This window comes from Eublepharis macularius, chromosome 11 (genome assembly GCF_028583425.1).
Source record: "Eublepharis macularius isolate TG4126 chromosome 11, MPM_Emac_v1.0, whole genome shotgun sequence".
Lineage (NCBI taxonomy): Eukaryota > Metazoa > Chordata > Lepidosauria > Squamata > Eublepharidae > Eublepharis > Eublepharis macularius.
This window is the reverse complement of record NC_072800.1, coordinates 40,831,225-40,850,396: the sequence shown is the minus strand read 5'-3', so window position 1 is coordinate 40,850,396 and position 19,172 is coordinate 40,831,225. Positions and strand designations below refer to the sequence as shown.

Sequence of the window (19,172 nt, the reverse complement as noted above, 5' to 3'; positions counted from 1 at the left end):
CAAATTTCATGCTTGCATAGATGTCAACTGGGGTACATGTATGCAAGAAGAAATCAGATCTTCAGATGCTAGGAATAATGAGGATTAAGACCACATTCGTCCCATTAATTAATATATTAAGGAGAGTAAGGCAGTGTTTCAGATATCTCACATACATCTCTTAAAATACTAACAGTGCAACCATCCACAGCTATTATTGCTAAAAATCAGGGATTTCATAGAACTTAAAGTAGCCTGAAAGCACTTATGCAGGTTTAGACACATGCTTTAAAAAACAGTTGTACTTGCTGCTGTTGAGTACAATAGGAATTACTTTGATCAGCATTCTGAAGTAACAAACATAGTCAGAGGTTAGACTTCATAGTGGCTTAAGAAGCAATATGGGTCAAGTCTACAATGCCTGTATGAATGTTCGTTTCTTCATCTTCTGGATACATACTAAGCCAAGGTACATTTAATTTCAAACAAGACCTGTTCAGGACAAGCTGCACAGAACTTGTATATTTTGGTCTATGTAAAGTCAGTGCACCTTCTCCCCTGAACTGTGTGAGAAATAAACTCCTGCAGCAAAACAACTTTTTTTTAAAAAGGGAGACCTGTATGTTCCTTTATGACTGATGTCTCAATTGACACTATTTCTTCAATATGGTAGAAATGGGAACCTCCTAAGCACACACATGAAAAACATAATAGCCAAAAATAATCACTATAGTCACACACACAATGCTGACATCAGGGAAAGACTTTAATATTGTCAGAAAATAAACTGTTTACCAGTTTCTCTAATTTATTTAGAGGGGCTTTATAGACAAAACAGACTTCAAACTCAAATAACAAAGTTACAATCATATAAAGTTACAATGTATACTAAGGTGGAAACATTTAACCACCACACAAATCAGAACAAAAAAATCAAGACAGATTTATAACTCCCTTGTAAGGTAGAATTCCAAAGAATTTGCCAAGTATGTTTACACTCAAAGAATCCAAATGATATTGGCAAAAATGTATATGTGATTCATATTTGCAGAAACTCGATAATTATATAATTTGTTCAGAATTCAGTATTAAGAGTTCCTGTTGAGTTCAGCCAGGGACAATCTTGTGGCAGAAGACATACAACAACAAAAATCAAGAGAAGGCTGTGTTAAAAAGGGACCATAAATGAACAGTGAGAGAATGGTATGCTGCGCTTTCTTGCAGACATCTCTTTCATGTTTTCAAATTACTGTATTTCAGTCTTGAAGATGAGAAATTTACAGGGCAAGCCTAAGCAGAGTTACACCCTTCTGTCCAATGAAGTCAATGGAATTAAAAGGGTCTAAACTTGTACTGCTAGAGTGAAACCTAGCCAAAGTTAAGAACTTCTTTACCATATTGATTTCAACAGGGGTCAACTAAGTCTTTCCTATTGAAATCAATGAAATTCAACTTAGCTTTGGTTAGAATACTTCACTGATGTGTGTGTGTCTATTTTTTTCTGTCCAAGTAACAGCACTCGAAAAGCATGTATCAAAAACTTTAAAATGTGGCCATTTGCTTTTTATTCAGTCAATGGCATAGCACAATCTTTTCTGAAACTGGAGTATGATATTACATAACTGAGAATTAATATTTCTTCATCTACCCAAAATATTTTTGTACATTACACTTTCCTTTTGCAATTTCATCATATATAGTATTTAATAATAAATAATAGTAACATTCGATTTATATACCACCCTTCAGGACAACTTAATGCCCACTCATAGCAGTTTACAAAGTGTGTTATTATCCTCACAACACTTTTTAACATGGATATTTGTTTACTAAGTGAAAATGACATTACATAACCACTAAAAACAATAAAAATTGAATACATTAACTCCACTTCTTCACAGATGTTATTCTAATAATATAATTGTACAAGATTTAGTGGCAAGGGGGAGAATAACGTAAGATCAACTGTGCCCTATGAGAAAACATTCAGAAATCTTTCAGATTATTAGCAAATATGAGATGCTCTTCTGCTCTCCTGAAAGAAATCCATTTTCCTTCTGGAAAGGCTCCAAGTGGAAGAAGAAAGTTGAATGGATACTGTTTCCATTCATTAGTAGATACCGTCTACATAGAGTCACAATTTTGGTACAAATACTGTACCAATACTGTACCAAATACTGTAAAGCAAAGACCTCACTGAGCCTGTAAAGAACAAGATCAAGACTGGAAAAGCAGCCAATTATTACTTATTTTGACTGCACTAAATGTTAATTTTTTTAATTAAGAAGGCTATATGTTTGGTACGTCACAAAAGAAGTAATTTTAAAACTGCTAATCTAGCATGAATTCAATGGTTATTTTGACTGTAGCAACAGAAGTTACATTTGAGAAAAAAGTTATCAGATATCAGTGTACCTGCACCAGACATGCTTAGATTAGGTCAGTGTATCAGGAACAACTGGTACAACCAACACTTGCCAAGTAAGAGCCCCTGATTATGGCCCCACTTTCAAGTTGTTTCTTAAAGAGTTAATGGGTTCCAATAGTTTCTGGACAGTGTAAAGAACACTGTGGCTGGAAACAGCAGGTTGGGCATGCTTACCTGCTTGCAGCCTAGAGTTTCAAGAGGCAAGCTTAGACCATAAGGAGGGCTCTAGGCTGCCAGATGACTGAAGCCCTTCCTGGCCCACTGATTTAGTTATGTAGCCCAGACACTTGTTTGACAAACCAGGCTGGGGCTCTTTGTGCACCTACACAAAAAGCAAAAAAAACCCACCAAGAATAATTGACAGAAAAATATGGAACTCATTGTTTGTGTTGAACTAACCTGCTTTTAAAAGAAAAATATTCCATACTAATCCTGTGTCCCATATACTAAAGTGCTGTTGACCTTGTTTAAAAATACATATTATATGATACTTCCAGGATTAGATGGTTTCCAATTTTAAAAAAGAATGAAATTGGCAAGCCAAGACTATTTTCGCTTGAAAACTGGAATATAATGCAAGAAAACTTTTTCCAAAAAAGAGGGGGCAAAATAAAATTTGAGCAGTATATTTTATTAGAACATGAATCTGAGGAACAAGCTGCTAGTTTACTACCATTGTACTGTGCTGTCTTTTCTTGCCCGTTACATTAAAGTGACCCTAGACTGAACTCTGTGCTGAACAAGAAAATAAAAGTAGAGCAGTGATTGGCTACCAGAACTGTACCCATTTAACTTTCTCCTCCCTCCTGAGGTTTTTCCAGAAGGAAAAAAGATGTCTTTCAACTGGCTAGAACAGCATCTCAAGTTCTCTAAATTTAACAGCAACAGAACCTCTGCAAAATCAAAAAGAGTCCAGTAGCACCTTTAAGACTAACCAATTTTATTGTAGCATAAGCTTTCGAGAATCACAGTTCTCTTAGTCAGATGCCCAAGGTTCTCTTAGGACACTAGTACTTGCTCAGGGTGGTTTCAAGCCCCACTACAAAAGGCCAGACTGGTCCAATTTTTATTCTAAAATCCAGACCCCCGCCCCTTATTATTATTATTATTAATTTGCATTAGAGGTGAAAATGGAGCTGCCAAAAAAAGTCAAGCCACCAGCTTTCAGAAAGTGAATCAACCTTATTTCTAGTTGAACTGTGCAGCAGACAGCGATAGTAAGCTCCCTTTCTGGTCTAGATATTGAAACAACCTAAGAGGCCTTTAAATTTGTCTCATCTCCACGCCGGAGAGAAGGGAGATAGCATTTTTTTTTCTCAACCATCCAACAGGACCCTAACCTTCAGCCCTCGACCAAGCACATCCCTAACAGGGCGCACGCCCCCTTTCCACTCGAAGCACCCCAGCCGCCCTCTCCCAAGTTCTAGGCACTCCCAGGCCACCAAAGCCACAACCCTCCCGCCCCGCTGCGCCTTCCTCGGAATCCCATCCCGGTGCCACAGCAAAAAAACCCGGCGTTTCTCCAGAGAAGCTGCCCGTCTCCCTAAATCCCCCTCCTCCGCCCCAACGGAGCATCCCAGCTCCTCCATGATTCCCCCGAGGCCTTCCGCCGGCCCTTTCAGGCTTAGGCCTGTGGGGAAAAAAGCAGCATCCACCACCGAGGGAAGGAAAGAAATGAGAGAAAATACCAGGCAACTTACCACCCAGGTTAGACCCCCGCTGCCGCCGCCGCCGCCGCCGCCGCCACCTCCTCCGCCTCCTGATTTTGCCATTTTCCGGCTCTCGCCTCAGTATAAATAGTTATAAATATTAAAAACCACTTTTAAAAAAATGTGCCAGGCCGGCAGAGCGTTGCAGACACACACTCGCACCCTTTTCTTCACGGATTTTGTAAAGGGGGGTGGGGGTGGGGGAGACGTTTGCTTCCACAGGAACAGAAAAATCTCTCCCCACCCAGCTCGCGCACCCACCTCCCCCCCACACACTCAAGCGGGCCCAGAGGCTCCCCTCACGCTAAAGCGCGCGCACATTCATACACAACGAGGAGGACCCCCCCCCCCTCAGCTAGAGCCTCCTCGCTCTGCCCGTGCCGCGCGCGCCCCCATTCACAGCCAGCCACGGCGCGCGCCCCCCCCGTCACTCCGCCGCGCGCAACCAGCAGCCCCCCCTTCGGCGTTCTACTGCTCGCGAGCGCCTACAGTCACGCGCACGCAATAGGTGGCTGCTGCTGCTTCCACCCCGCCCCCCCCCCGGCTCGTTCTCAGGGCTAAAGACGCCTTTATTTCATATTTCGACTGGTTCGATTTTTAAAGAAAAAAAAAATTAAAAAGAGGCCAGTGCCTGAAGAGAGCGACCTGAAAAAATACGTAGTATATTTAATTTAACCGCAACAACGGACCAAAAAAACCCCGCTTCTGTTCCGGTGTCGTTGTATAAAGGAAACGTTGGGCGGCGGCGGCGGCGGCGGCGTCAACGGACCCGGTTTGAGGAAACGCGTCCGCCAGCCCTGAAAAAGCGGTAGCTTTTTCACTTGCCCAGGCCCGAACTAACAAACGCCTCGAGAAGAATTAAAGGGCCGCCTGGCGAACGTCCGTCGACTCGGCCCACACGCTGAGGCCTAAAGCCTTCAGACAATAACTGCGCTGGCCCGTCCGGCATAACCACCACAGCCTCTCGACACCTCGGCCAATTGCGAACGAGGAATGGTCACTGAGCCCGGCGTCTCGACCAATCAGAAAAGCCTTCGGAAGCTGGTGCGTTTACGTCACCATAAGTAGCAACAGCTGAGCAGAGTCTTCTCTCCTGCAGTCGCCGGGGCTTGTGGAAAGAAGGAACAGAAGTTGTCTTTAGTGGGGCGCCTCCAGCTGCGAGACGATCTGGTTCAAGTTAAATCCGGGTCCATTAGCACCTTAGAGACCCGCTAAATTTCATTGTCTTAGGTATAATAGCCATTCTTTTGCGTGTGGTAAGAAAAGCCCATCAGTCTGTACCTGTGCAAGTGTTTTTTTGCAAGGTTGATGGATTTCCATTCTAGGCCGCTGAATGTGGTTGGTGCTTTTCATGAAGATAAAAGATGAACAAGATCCAGGTGGAACAGCACCTTAAAGACAAACCAGATTTCCAAAGTATGAGCTTTGAAGAGTCAAAGATTCCCTGACTCTTGAAAGCTTATATTTTTGAAATATATTTTTTGGACCCGGATCTTGTTCTTTTACTGCAGACCCACACAGTACCCAGCTCAAACCTGGTTCAAGTTAGGAAGTGAGTTGCTGTGTGATTCTGTATGAATTTAAGGGCACCTGATGCTGTGTATGATTTGGCTACTGGCTGCATTATGAGATACTAGTTTTCTATAAGTAAATTGGCAAATATACCCAATACTTGAGAAACATTTGCAAATTGCTGCGGGTTATGTTACTGTATGCATGTCGCTTAATTTTTGCCATTTGAGAGGTAGGAAAAGAAAAGTTGCAAGTAGAAAATAAATTCTGTAGTAAAGTGTATTATTTGGATGGGAAAGCAAGATTCAGCTCCAGTAGAACCTTAAAGACTAGATTTCCAGGGTGTAAGCTTTTGAGAGTAAGAGCTCCCTTCAAATGAAAATCTAATTGGTCTTTAAGGTACTACCGGACCCAAATATTGCTCTTCTGCTACCGACCAACACAGCTTCCTGCCTGAAACTATTTGAAATGCATCATACCCTTATACAGTCACAATAGGTAGCACTACCAGGATATTTGGATATTAAGTTAAACTTTATAACATTGAGAACGCTGACTCTTGAGTAATGTGTTAATCATTTAACACATTATAACATATTAATTGTTGTAAAACGTTGTCTCATTCATTCTAAAGCGGGGCAGGGGATCATAGGACATTTTTTCAGTGCACCTCCAAACGTCCCTATTTTTCCACTGGAAACACAGAAAAAGTCCTTAGACTTTTCATGTTATACATTTGGAATAAGAAAACCTTGCCTGAATTTGCTATTCACTAATTCTAAAAAAAGAAACTATTTCATTAAAGTTTTTTTCCCAGTCCCCCCCACACATGATTTTCCCAATGTTTCAGTTGGAAAAACTGAAGAAAGTCCTAGATGTTTCCTTTTTTCCTGAGAACTTTACATCTGTGTTTGCAGCCCAATTGTCAAGAAAACGGGGACTATTAGAGGCCAAAACTGCAAAGCCATTGTAGAGCATAACGAGACAGAAATGTGATTATAAATCAACCTTCCACAAGGACATCAATCAGTACAGAGGCTGCTTTTCTTTTTTCATATGTGCATGGCCAAGAATGGGAGAAGGACTGAAAAGCATTTTAGTCTTTTTCTCTCTGTCGAAAGTTTAAGACGTTGTTGTGCTGGACTCCATGAACTTGCCAAAACCATTTTGAGAAACACTTTTGAACTTAACGAAAATTAATGGGCCTCATCTTCTTGCTCCATCACTGGATCTTTCCCCTAACCCTGATAGCTAAGGCCCCAGGCTATGTCCAGTTAGCAGAATTCTTAAATAGTTGGTAACTTTAGAAGACCTTTAATCTGATTTGATAAATATTTAGAACTAGGCCTGGCACTCCAGGTCTAAGCACCTTTACTTGTAAGTAAGCCTCAGTAATTCTAAGTGAGCCTTCTTCTAGGTTTGAGATCATAGATGATATAACAATCCAATATTGCGGTTTATTGAGTTTTAGTGCTAAGTTATAACTGTACTGTCTTCCATCATAGGATGGTGAGGGGGAAGATGTAATGTATGTGTATACCTTTATTGAGACCTCAAGAGCTACTTTCTGTTTCAACCCCTCAAGGACCATATGGGAGCCTTTAGTTCTCTGTGTTGGTTGCCATCTTCCAGTTAGTATTCTCCATCTTTAATTGTTCTCTCCCAGTTGGAAGCTATAAAGAGACCTATTATTGAAGCTACCACAGTCTCCTGTGTGCTGGTTTTTAAGCAGGACTAAAGGGTGATCTGATAGGTAGGATTACCCCCCCCCCCAATCCATTGTGCCTCAGAAGATACTAGGGGCAAGGGGAGAAAGTAGCCTCTGATACAGCATGATGGAAGTGTTGCTTAAATCTCTTCTGAGTGAAGATGTACATACAGATGTGTTGATTATGTTTTTCAGAAAGGGAAAGAGGTGATTTTTTTGTGTGCTTTGCTATAATTAGTCCATGAATATTACCATTGCAAAGCAAATCATCATCAATATATCTAATTCTCAGCATGGCCAAATCTGTGAATATTTAAATCCAGAGACTGGAACCATGAACAAACAGGACAGAAATTTCTACAAACCTGACAAATGCCCCAGGCTTGCAGGAACTTGTTAAAAATGTGGGAGGGGGTTTAATTCCCCCCACCCCCAATAACAGAAGCAGCACCTATAGCTTTAAGAAATGAATGCCCTCAGTGGTCATTGTTAGATAACCACAACAAGTATCGCCGAATTTCCAGCCTTGGTTTTCTATCAGTAGATGGTGGGGAGGCAGAATCAGGGCCCGTTCCAGGGCTGTTTTGACCTTTAAAGTAGGATGCATTGGTGCCAAGCCCAGTACCAACCACTAGATGACTTGCTATCACATTACTTGCATGACTCACTCCCGTTGCTTGCTTCTGTTCAACAGCAGCCATCCCACAAAAGCCAGTGTGATGTAGTGGTTAGAGTTTCAAACTAGAATATGGGAGAACCAGGTTCAAATCCCCATTCTGTTGTGGAAGCTCACAGGTACTTTAGGTTAGTCACACACTCAGCCTAATCTACCTCACAGGGTTGTTGAAAGGATAAAGTGGAGGAGAGAAGAATGATGAAAGTTGCTTTGGGGTCCCATTGTGGAGAGAAAAGTAGGGCATAAATGAAGTGAATAAAAAACAGCTGAAGATGGGGGACAGATAAAAGGTAGGCTGGTTGGTGAGTGGGAAGGAGAGAAGGAAACGGGGAAAGCTGAAGATATGGGGGTTGCCAGAAAGAGAGAAAGAGGAAATCTTGTGGGGGAGGGGATACAGGGGGAAATGAGTTGCATCACCATGCAATGGAGCCATAGTTTTCCCAAGTACAGGAGGAGGAGGGAAAGCTGAAGAGAGGGTAGCAGCAAATAAAGGTAGTTGGACTGGTGAATGGGAAAAAGAGAAGGAAGCAGGAAAAGTGAAGACTGTATGCAAAGAAAAAGTAGAAGCAGTGGTGAAGAGGAAACAAGATGCAGGTCCCTCGCTCTTTGTCCCTTGCTCATAATACAAGAATATAATTTATTATGTTTTTAACCTGCCCTCCCCACAAGCAGGCTCAGGACGAGGTACAACATTGATTAAAATACAACATAAAAACAATAATCACAGTATAAAAACAGCAATTAATAAAACCATTCCAAGACGGGCAGTCCTGCACTCCTGCCCGTCAGCATACAAAAAGGGGAGGTAGTAGCAGACAGATAAAATACTGTACCCCCTTTCGGGGCAGCCAGCAGTGGACTCTCCATAACCCCTCACAGAGGTAGACCGGTGGAAGGCTTGGCACTGATGGAAGGCCTCCACCATATGCCTGGTGGGACATCTCTGTCTTACAGGCCTGCCTAAATGATACAAGATCCTGGCGGGCCTGAGTGTCCTCAGACAGAGTTCCACCAGGTTGAGGCCAGGACCAAAAAGGCCCTGACTCTGGTAGAGGCCAGCTGAGCCTCCCTAGGACCAGGGACCACCAGTAGATGTTTTCCAGTTGAACGAAGTGCTCTCTGGGGCACATGGGGAGAGATGGTCCCTTAGGTATGCTGGTCCCAGTCCGTTTAGGGCTTTATAGGTCAGAACCAACACCTTGAACCAGATCCGGAATTCTACTGGGAGCCAGTGAAGCTGCTGCAAGATAGGCGTAATGTGTGTCCTACACAAAGCTCTAGTTAGGACACGCGCAGCAGCATTCTGGACCTGCTGAAGTCTCTGAATCAAGCCCAAGGGCAGCTCTGCATAGAGTGAGTTACAGTAGTCCAACCTGGAGGTGACTGTTGCATGGATCACTGTCATTAGGTCGGGGGTCGAGAGGTAGGGCGCCAGTTGCCAGGCCTGCCGAAGGTGGAAAAAGGCCGCCTGAGCCACAGCCGCGATCTGGCCCTCCGTAGACAAGGAGGAGTCTAGAATCATGCCCAATCTCCTAATTGATGATACGGATACAAGTGGTGCCCCCCCAAAGGTCAGGAGAAGGATCCCCACCTCCGACAGCCCATGGCCCAAGTACAGGATCTCCGTCTTCACGGGATTCAATTTCAGCCTGCTCTGTTCTACCCACCCAGACACGGCCTCCAGAGCTCTCAACAGAGTGTCAGGAGCAGAGTCAGGTCGGCCACCCATATTGATGACAACCCAGTCCGAAACTCAGCACCCACTGGGCAAGGGGGTGCATATAAAGAGCAATTAATTAGCAACATATATAAAGAGCAATTAATTAGCAACACATTTTACAAAAATATTATCAGCATGATGGGTTTGCATATATTTTGTATACTGGAAAAAGATGGTACACTATGATAATTCAGTAAGCATTGTCCAAATATTTAAATTTTGCTTGTTTGGACCAAACTATGTGGGTCAAACATTCCCTTTTTGGAAATATTTTAGGCTGGGAAAGTGACAAAATTGGAGAATTAACCCATACCCTCCTCCTTGCCTTGATCTAAACTGCTAAAAGCTCCATGGAAGCTCATGCACATAACTCTTAGTTTATCATGTAGTTTGGCTCTACTTTCAAATATTACATAATTTTTGACAGTATTCTCAGATAACAATGAAGTTTAATACAATTTTGGCTTACTCCTTGGATTCCGCCCCCCCCCCCCGCCCCCGTTTACACAAAAAAGAGAAGACCATGACATTTTACAGACTTCACGAATTAGGGCACTCCGCTCCTCCCAAGTGAATGACAAGATTTTATAACCAAATCACAATTTTTTTTTAATCCTAGCAGGTTCTTAATGCAAATGCTTTTTTAAAAAATTGTTGGAAACATAACTTCACATATCATGTTTTTTTAATTGAAAAGTATTATCAATATAATTGCTTGTGTGTTTATTTCCATTCATTTATGATACAATCCTGAAACAGCTTAACTGCGAGGACTTCTGTCAAGGTCAGACAGACTAATAAAAACATTTTCTTGAGTGTGTTAATTTGACAAGAATTGAACGTGTATTAGCAGAATACCTTGAGGATAAGATGCCTATCTGGCCTATAGCAGAATGTGAAATGTAGCATTTCACCTAATGATTCCCAGACAAGCCCATCGCTATCAGCTTCATCTTTCTGAAAAACGTTGTCTTAATTGAAATACTCCCAAGTGACAGTGGAATGTCCTGAGTCTCTCCAGGTAAACTACTCTAGTAAATAGCATGCCTCATTACAGACAGTGACTTTAGTACTCCAATCAATAAACCTGTTGTTTGGAAATAAGTTCCTTGGACTTCAACACAGCTTGCTCTGCAAGGGCATGCTTAGAATAAGTGTGCAAATGTCTTTTCGTTAGATCAAACATGGCTTGTTTCATGGAAGTTGTCCTGACACATCATACGCCTTTTATCTCCTCCAGTACCAGTGGGTGATCATTAGGACCAACTGCAGCATCAATTCAAGCTTGGACCACAGTGAAAAGGTGGGGGGTGGGGGAGAGGAGGAGACTGGGCTTCATGGTGACATCTGAAGCCATTCAGTCTTGTTGGTTAAAAAAAAAATGGAACTCGACTGCAGCAGCAACAGGAAAAATCAGTACTGTGCAGGCATAGTTTGGTGAAGCCTGTTGATTCCCCATTTCAAGCTGAAATAGTTCACAAAAATAATTTCCCGTTCATCCCTATTTCCCCTCCAACCTTGATGGGCCTTCAGCTAATTTTTTTTAAAAGTTACATTGTTCTGGAAGTTAGGATTATGACAACTCTTCTATTGCTATGTGATCTCGTATCAATAGAAATCTTTATGATTTTGAATTGAATGGAACAATCAGCCAGAAATAACGCAAATGATGAAGTAATAATGCTGGAACTATGTTTGTGATTTTTTTTGCAGTTTTCTTAATCCTCCAGTCTCTAATTTCAGATGTGTTCTTGCTCTAGCAAATAACCAATTGAACAATAATTCCAGGGAACACCACTTAATAATATGGCTGCAAAAAAAGCAACAATCCTCCAGTTTTTCTTGTTGATTCCTGGTTGTGTCTGGTTACCAGCATACCAAAAGAAAAAAAAGAACAAGATTCAAGGTGGCGATCCTGTGTGAGCAAAGATACTGTTTAGACAAGAATGAGATACCTTCATGTTCATAATTTTATCATTGTCAAGGTGCAAGTCAGGTAACAGAAGAGAATGATGAAACATACTCATTAATGTAAGAGACGCTAATTTAAGCAGTGCCAACTTCGTGTTACCCAAGGCACGAACTCAAGAACATATTTTATTGAGTTACAGGTTGGTTCACCAAACTGGTATTACAGCTCTCAGTCATATATGCTCCTGCAGTTATAAACGCAATTCCACATACCATATTTTTATTTAATGCATTCTGCGTCTTATGTTTTAGTACATGCCTTAATCAAATGTAAGGCAGGCTGTTGAGATGCAGTAGAAGATATTGTCCTAAGTGCACATACTTCGTTATTTTACAGGAAGAAAACAGATGTTGAGGCCTCTTTCAACACTACAGGTATGCCTTGGAAATGTTGTTCAGCTGGTTTCCTAAGAACCTCAGAGAACAGTAGGGATGTACTAATGAAATGTTTACGTTAATATTCCAATATGCAACATTTCTGGCCTCACCTATATGCACCCATGCTTCAGACTGGCTCTTCATTAAAAGGAAGCTGACGACTTACCGGCAAGCTGGGTTGGCACTGGGTGCAGGATGCAGTGGAGGCAGGATTACTTGGAGGAGGAGGAGCATCCATCCAGTGCTGGTCCAGCTGCGTGGTCAGCGCCATTACACCCGAGCATCCACAGGAACAGCGAGTCACCCTTCCACCCTCCACTGATAAAGGACTATTGGGGGGCACTGTCACAACTTTATGGGTTGGCGGTTTTGAGGCATTGGGCCGGATCCCAACAGGGTGAGTGGGCCTTCAGGACTGCTCACCCTGACAGGTCTGGAAGGAAGGGTCGCCAGGCAGGGCCGGCGACGGGCCAAGATGTGCCAGCGGGAGGCTGGTGGGTGATGCATCGGTCAGCAGCCAGGCCTCCGATGCCAACAGGGATCCGTGCCCACATGCCAGGCCAATGCTCCATCCAGCTGTAATCAATAAAGTTGTGGCTATTTCTAACCCAAACAAGCGTCTGGTGTGATTCATTAGCTGCAACGCAGTCTTACATAGCAGATAGGTGACAATATATTCGTTTACGCTTGGGGTGGCCACTCTTTTCCAAATCCATATTCATTTCCTTAGGAGACCAGGAAAATTCTAGTTAATTTCAAAATTGTGTTAATGCAAGTTGCAATTAAAAGTAGCTATATTTTGAAAAGGCACTATGTTAGAGCCTACCAGCTTTAATACTGGTGAAAGAGAAAACAGGCTCTTTTGACCACTGGAAAAGCTACACCAGGGATCATGATACCCACGTGGACAAAAACCAGGAGATAGTAACGGGATGGATAATGAGAAGGGGGAGGGGCATCAAAATGCCACCTTTCAGCTCAGAAAACTGCCAATAGGAAGCGTTCTGATCTAATACATGGCAGCATCTCCCTCTCTCCAGGCCACACACTAGCCCATCTGAGCTGTATGCATCCAATGTATGTAATGGGTCCTCACCCAGAATGTTACATAAATTATTTTAAAAGATTTTTGCATATAGTGTAGGTAGTTTATAATTGTTGAGTATTCATCAAGGGGTGCTGTAGTATCATTAAGTATTCACAAAGGGCCTAATGCTCATTTTTAAAAGAAAGGGAATAAAATTCAAGGCTTTAAAAATGTCTCAACAGTAACTTAGGCTACTGTTTGTCATCCTTTAATTCCCATTATGTCTCAAGATTTTTGGCTCCATTGGGCAGTCATATGGATGCTATATATTCTCTTCCTAATTTGCACATTAGAGGAGTCTGATGGATAACCTGCATTCTTTGGCCATACTTTATTATGAATCACACATTTATAAAATGGTGCTAAAAGGCTAAGCTACAGAAATGGCTACAGAAAAGGCTAAGCTACAGAAATGTGGGGAGAATTTCTTCAGTGAGTATCAGGCTGCAAAAAAAAGAATGTGAAATATCTATATAGTTTAAAATCAGTACAATATTTGGTAATTATACAATGTCTTTTTGATGTGATATCCTCAGCACATAAACTACGCATCACCTTTTCTAAAATTTATTATGTGCAAGGAATCCTAGATTCTTTTCTCCCGCTTGTCCACACAAATCTCTTTATAAAGAGCTATTTGAATTATGTGTTCTGATTAAACTATCCTCATATGCACTAGTAGGACCAATTTTAATACCAAATATTTATTTAAAATAGTTATAGGCTGCATGCCTTAAACCTAAGTATCTCTACCCAAGAAGGATAACATTATATAGGGGAAAAGGCCTTGGCTTTCTTTCAAATTCCTTTTAAAAATGTATAACTCTAACCATACACAGGCAAATCTGTATGCCCAGCATTCTACAGGTGTATTTGGAGAACATGATATTAATACAATAATTACAATTGCTGTAGAAATTTCCTCACACATACATCCACCAGCGTATAGGCCATTGCTTGCTAAGAATGCCCTTTTAATATTTAGATAGGTCAATTAAGTTAGTTTATGAGTTTGTGTTTATGGAAGAAAAAAAACAGACACAACCCAAACTTTAACAATGGCAACAGCTCAGAGAGGAACTCCAGTAATGAGTAATTTGTAGGCCTCTTGACCAATATCATTAGGACCAGAATCATCTGACTATAATGCTACCAACTCCTAATCTAGACGGGCATGCCAGAAGGGTACTGTGTTTGATAGCACTGAAAGTTGTTGAAAGATAATGAACAATCATGAAATTAGCACTCTCCATATTTCTCTCATGACAGCATCGTGGATCAGTATTCTCATGGCAGCTGCTGGGACCCACAGTGACCCTACAGCAAATAACAACAACAACAACATTCAATTTATATACTGCCCTTCAGGACAACTTATTATCTCCACAACAATCACCCTCTGAGGCGAGTGGGGCTGAGAGAGCTCCAGAGAGCTGTGACTGACCCAAGGTCACCCAGCTGGCTTCAAGTGGAGGAGTGGGAAATCAAACCCGGTTCTCCAGATTAGAGTCCCACCACTACACCAAACTGGCCATTTGACAAGCCATTTATGCTCTTCGGAAGCTACCACTGCCCATCCTGTTCCTTTAGGCAGTGGCAAAGATTGGGTCTCTTTCCAAGACTGCCTTCATCTAGGCCCCTTCTCCATCTGTATCACAGATGGCACCAGACCTTTCTTCTCCTTTTCTACATGAGAGAGCATAAAGCTGCTATTCTCCACACTGTCACCATCCACCTACCTGCTTTGTTTGTTTGTTCTCTAAGTAGTGCTATCTTCTTGCTCTGGGCAAGTGGGTGTCTGCTATTGCAGGTTTCCAGTTACCTGCTTTGTCACTCTGCCTAAGCAACACCTTCTGCCTGTCCACTGTCTAGGGCAGGAGGCAGTATTGGCAGTATCTCCCTATGGCTGTGTTATGATCTTTACTTTCCTTGGGGTAGATTTTTCTTTTAATCTATCCCTTAACCCTCTGGGTAGTCTGCTGCCACCAGGAATATTTTATTCCAAGATATTTTATTTAAATTTTCCCTTTGGTAACGTTCCCAAAGCATCAGGCTCCTTCTATGTGGCCCTGAGGATAGGAATGGGATATAGCAATGACAGCTACACTGGGATATAATAAAACAAAATAAACTTTTATTTAGTCAAGAAGCGTATTGGTTTCATAAATGTAGTTCTCGGTTCTTAAAGTTACTTCCTATAACCTCATTCACACTGATCTCTTCTAAGGCTTCACACACAGTTAGCCTCTTTCTCTAACTCAATATTTCTCTCACAGAAATGCTTAAAACTCCTCAGGCAGCACACAGCTGGCCTCTCTTTCCCTGACTGAGTGTTCTTTCACAAACATGCTCAGTTCAGGTTCCACACAGGTTATATTTCTCTCATAAACACTTCAACATATTCAGGCAGCACACAGCTAGCCTGCTTTCTTCTGACTGAAAACTTTTCTCTCTGCACTGTCAATCTCAAAGTGCATTCACTCCGCCCACACTCTCAGTCCTGAGCCAATCATATCGCTCACTCATCCCTCTCTTTCACCCCACTCTTCACCTATCGCACCAAGCATTTAAAGATACATGCACACATTTACTTGAAATCATTACATGCTGCGTCCCAGTCTCCCCCCAACCCCCAGCAATGGTTCTTCTTCCTCATCCAATGCAGGCTCACTAGCTCACCATTGTGAGAGGGAAGCAGTCAGGGGCAAGATCGCTAGATAATCCCCTGTTGGATCATTGACTGTTTTGAGGCTGTATTTAATAAATGCATAGGGCCAATGACAACCCAGGAAAGCCCCATTGTTTTTCTGGCAATCATGAAGCACTGAGCACATCAAGAGTTTGGCATGGATACAGAAGGTGCCCAAGATAAGCCTAGGAGTTAGGCTTGTTAAGAAAAAATCTTTTAGTTCCTCTTTACCCTGTTTCTCCCTGAAATCCAATAAGACTTTTCCTCTTTTTTAAGGAATTTGGAGTCAGTTTCTAACCAATTTCTTTTGATCAAAGAGAAATTTGAAGAGAGGAGAAGTTCTGCAAAATGTCAGAATTTCACTCTGTAGATGTTCAGAGGTAGGCAATGTCTTCCCAAGCCTTCCTATCTTCTTGCTAAAGCAACATAACATAAAACAACGACAAGAGCTGAAGTTACAAAAGGAAACCATAATTCCTCCTCAAAGAGAAATGAAAGAAATCCTGCTTTAAAAAGAGAATAAGAGGAATCAATGGCTATATCTAGGGACCGCCTCTCCCCATATGAACCCCAGAGGACTCTTTGCTCTAATGATAAACATCTGTTGAAGGTCCCTGGCCCCAGGGAGGCCCGCCTGGCATCGACCAGGGCCAGGGCTTTTTCGGTCCTGGCCCCAGCCTGGTGGAACGCTCTGTCTAATGAGACCAGGGTCCGGCAGGACTTGTTATCCTTCCGCCGGGCCTGTAAGACAGAGCTGTTCCGCCAGGCGTATGGTTGATGCTAGGTGGAGCCCCCCCTGTCTGGTCGAGTATGGGTTGTGCCCTCCCCACTGGTAACATCCACCATCTGTTGAATACTCCCTAATGCTCTGGTGCTGGTTAAAGGGTTGTGCCTTGTGCATATGTATATATATGTATTTTAATTTTGGGATGTTTTATAATTTATAGTTTTAAACTGTATGAATTATCTGATTTAATTTTAAATATGTGTGTAAATTGTGATCTGCCCTGAGCCTGCTGGCATGGGGAGGGCGGAATATAAATCTAATAAAATAAAATTAAAATTCCTAAAAAGTGACTTTCAAAAAAAGAAATTCCCCACCCCATAACAACCCTGCTACGAGACTCCAACATCAAAGCCGAAACTACTTTCATCAGTTTGGACAGGAAGATCAGTTACTGGTCAGCTTTACTGCCCAATATACTCTGTTCTGCCCCATCCCATGCATCCATCAAAAAACAGCTCTGACAAACAGGGGTCCTGGAAAGAGATGGAATACAAACCATGGTGACTCCTCTCCCAGTATCATGCCTATGCTGGTGCTATACCAACACTCCAGGAGGAGTGGTTTTCACTACTTCTGTTATGACACTATGTCCCTGTCTCATGACAAAAACATGGAGAATAGAAGCAGAAGTGAAGAAAGACCACCTGAAGCAGCAATTTCCAAAAGTACACAACCCAAAACTCAAGTGATTCTCATTACCTGTGTGGTTTTCACCTGTCACAGGATTCACTGCTAACTCTTACCTGGAAGGCTTCCCATTCCCTTATGTTGGAAGTTAGCAAGTGAGTCAACCTGAATCCTGGTCTATCCTTGCCTTTACCCATTACAAAGCTACCTAAAACCAAAAGAGAGTTTCAGTGAGATTTATGAGTACGTTTCATGCTAGCAGCAAAAAGCATGTTGGCTCAAGTACCCCATGCATGGTATGAGCTATAGAATGAATGGTATTGAATGGTATCACCTAGTTGGCTCTTCCAAGTTCTTTTACTTCCCCATTTTCTTGAAGGTTCTCACACTTTAGATTTACCTGTTGGGAGACTGTAGTCACTAGACAAATACTTGGTAGGAATGTAGTTGCACTGGCAATACAGAACAAAATTGCATCTCTTATATAATAATATGACGTTAGTTCTGTCATGCAGATAGAAGAGTATTTTAAGTGTTCTAGGCATGTTCAAGCTGTACTTCTGTTCACTTGGGGCCAGGGACTCTAATAGGAGCAAGATGCTTTTATTCTTATTGGATAGTGTATTCTTATTGGATAGTGTATTATTCTGCTGTGGCTTTGATTTGAGTTCAATGATGTCACAGATAACTGATTAGATCAAGTATTACTTCTTTTGAATTTTAAAATAATTATTAGTGCAAAAACATTAAAAAAATAAAAATAAAAAAGCAAACAGGAGAGAAGAAAAAGAAAGAATACAATCCTGACTACAAAAACACTATTGGTAAATCTATACATAGATTTCCAAATATCTAAATATAAGTCCATGTGCAGTTACCTTCTATATGCAATATGTTCAAATGTTAATAAGTTTATAAAGGACTTAAATCCAGTGATTTACAAGAAGTGGACTTTTGTCTTTCCAATGTTGAATTTTAAATCTGCAACTGTAAGGGCATGGAGAGTCCATTTCTGTTGACTATTGGTTAGATTCCAAGAGATAAACAAATAGTTTAACAGTGCATTAATATCCTCAAAAATAAATGAGTTTTCTAACACACAATTAATATGACTAATAACTTCCTTCCAAAAGGGTCAAAAGATTAAACATGACCAAATCATATGCTTAAGAGGTTCATTGGTCTTCCGTCTATGTTAACTAGTAGGCTCCAATTGGTGCAAAATGCTGCAGCTCAACTGTTAGCAGGAGCAAGCAGGAGCATGAACATCACTCCCATCTTGCAGTCACTCCACTAGCTACCTATCAGCTACCATACTCAATTCAAGGTACTGGTTATTACATACAAAGCTCTTCATGGCCTTGGCCCGTCATACCTACAGGACTGCCTCCCTCCCTATGTCCCTCCATGGCAGCTTCGCTCATCCAAATAGGGACTCTTGCAGGTGCTCGCCTGCACATGGGCAAAATCAACTGCAGCCCGTACACGCGCCTTCTCTGTGGTGGCCCCTACCCTATGGAACAGCCTGCCTGAGGAGGTCAGGAGAGCTCCTGCACTCTTGGCTTTCCACAAACAATGCAAAACTGAATGATTTAAAAAGACTTTTTTACTCAGATAGGAGGGTGGTATTGTAGGGAGGGGGTCTCGGATGTTTCACCAATGAGTTGGGAACCATGGACCCCACCATTATGTTGCTTTACATATTATCTGTTGCTTTGAATATGTACTCGTATATACTGCTTGTGCTTCATGTTGTCTAATGTCAACCCTAGAATTATGTTCTGTTTCAGCAATCCTTCATCCCTGTATTGGATCCTTGCTAATGCTATGTCTCTGTAAACTTGTATTCATCTACCCTACGACATTGTTTATGGAAATGTCCATGACACTGTATGGAAATG

General features: G+C 41.9%; 1 protein-coding gene across 2 annotated transcripts in view; it reads right to left on the bottom strand.

Annotated features, from left to right (window-relative positions):
- Positions 1-4,503, bottom strand: part of TOP2B (DNA topoisomerase II beta) — a 62,402-nt gene extending 57,899 nt beyond the window's left edge. The window contains exon 1 of one of the 2 annotated variants that reach the window (XM_054991250.1): positions 4,108-4,503. In XM_054991250.1, the coding sequence (XP_054847225.1) occupies positions 4,108-4,179 (72 nt within the window). In that variant the 5' untranslated portion in view covers positions 4,180-4,503. The remainder of the gene's footprint in view (positions 1-4,107) is intronic. The other variant, XM_054991249.1, reaches the window with a different exon arrangement.
- Positions 4,504-19,172: the final 14,669 nt, after the last annotated feature.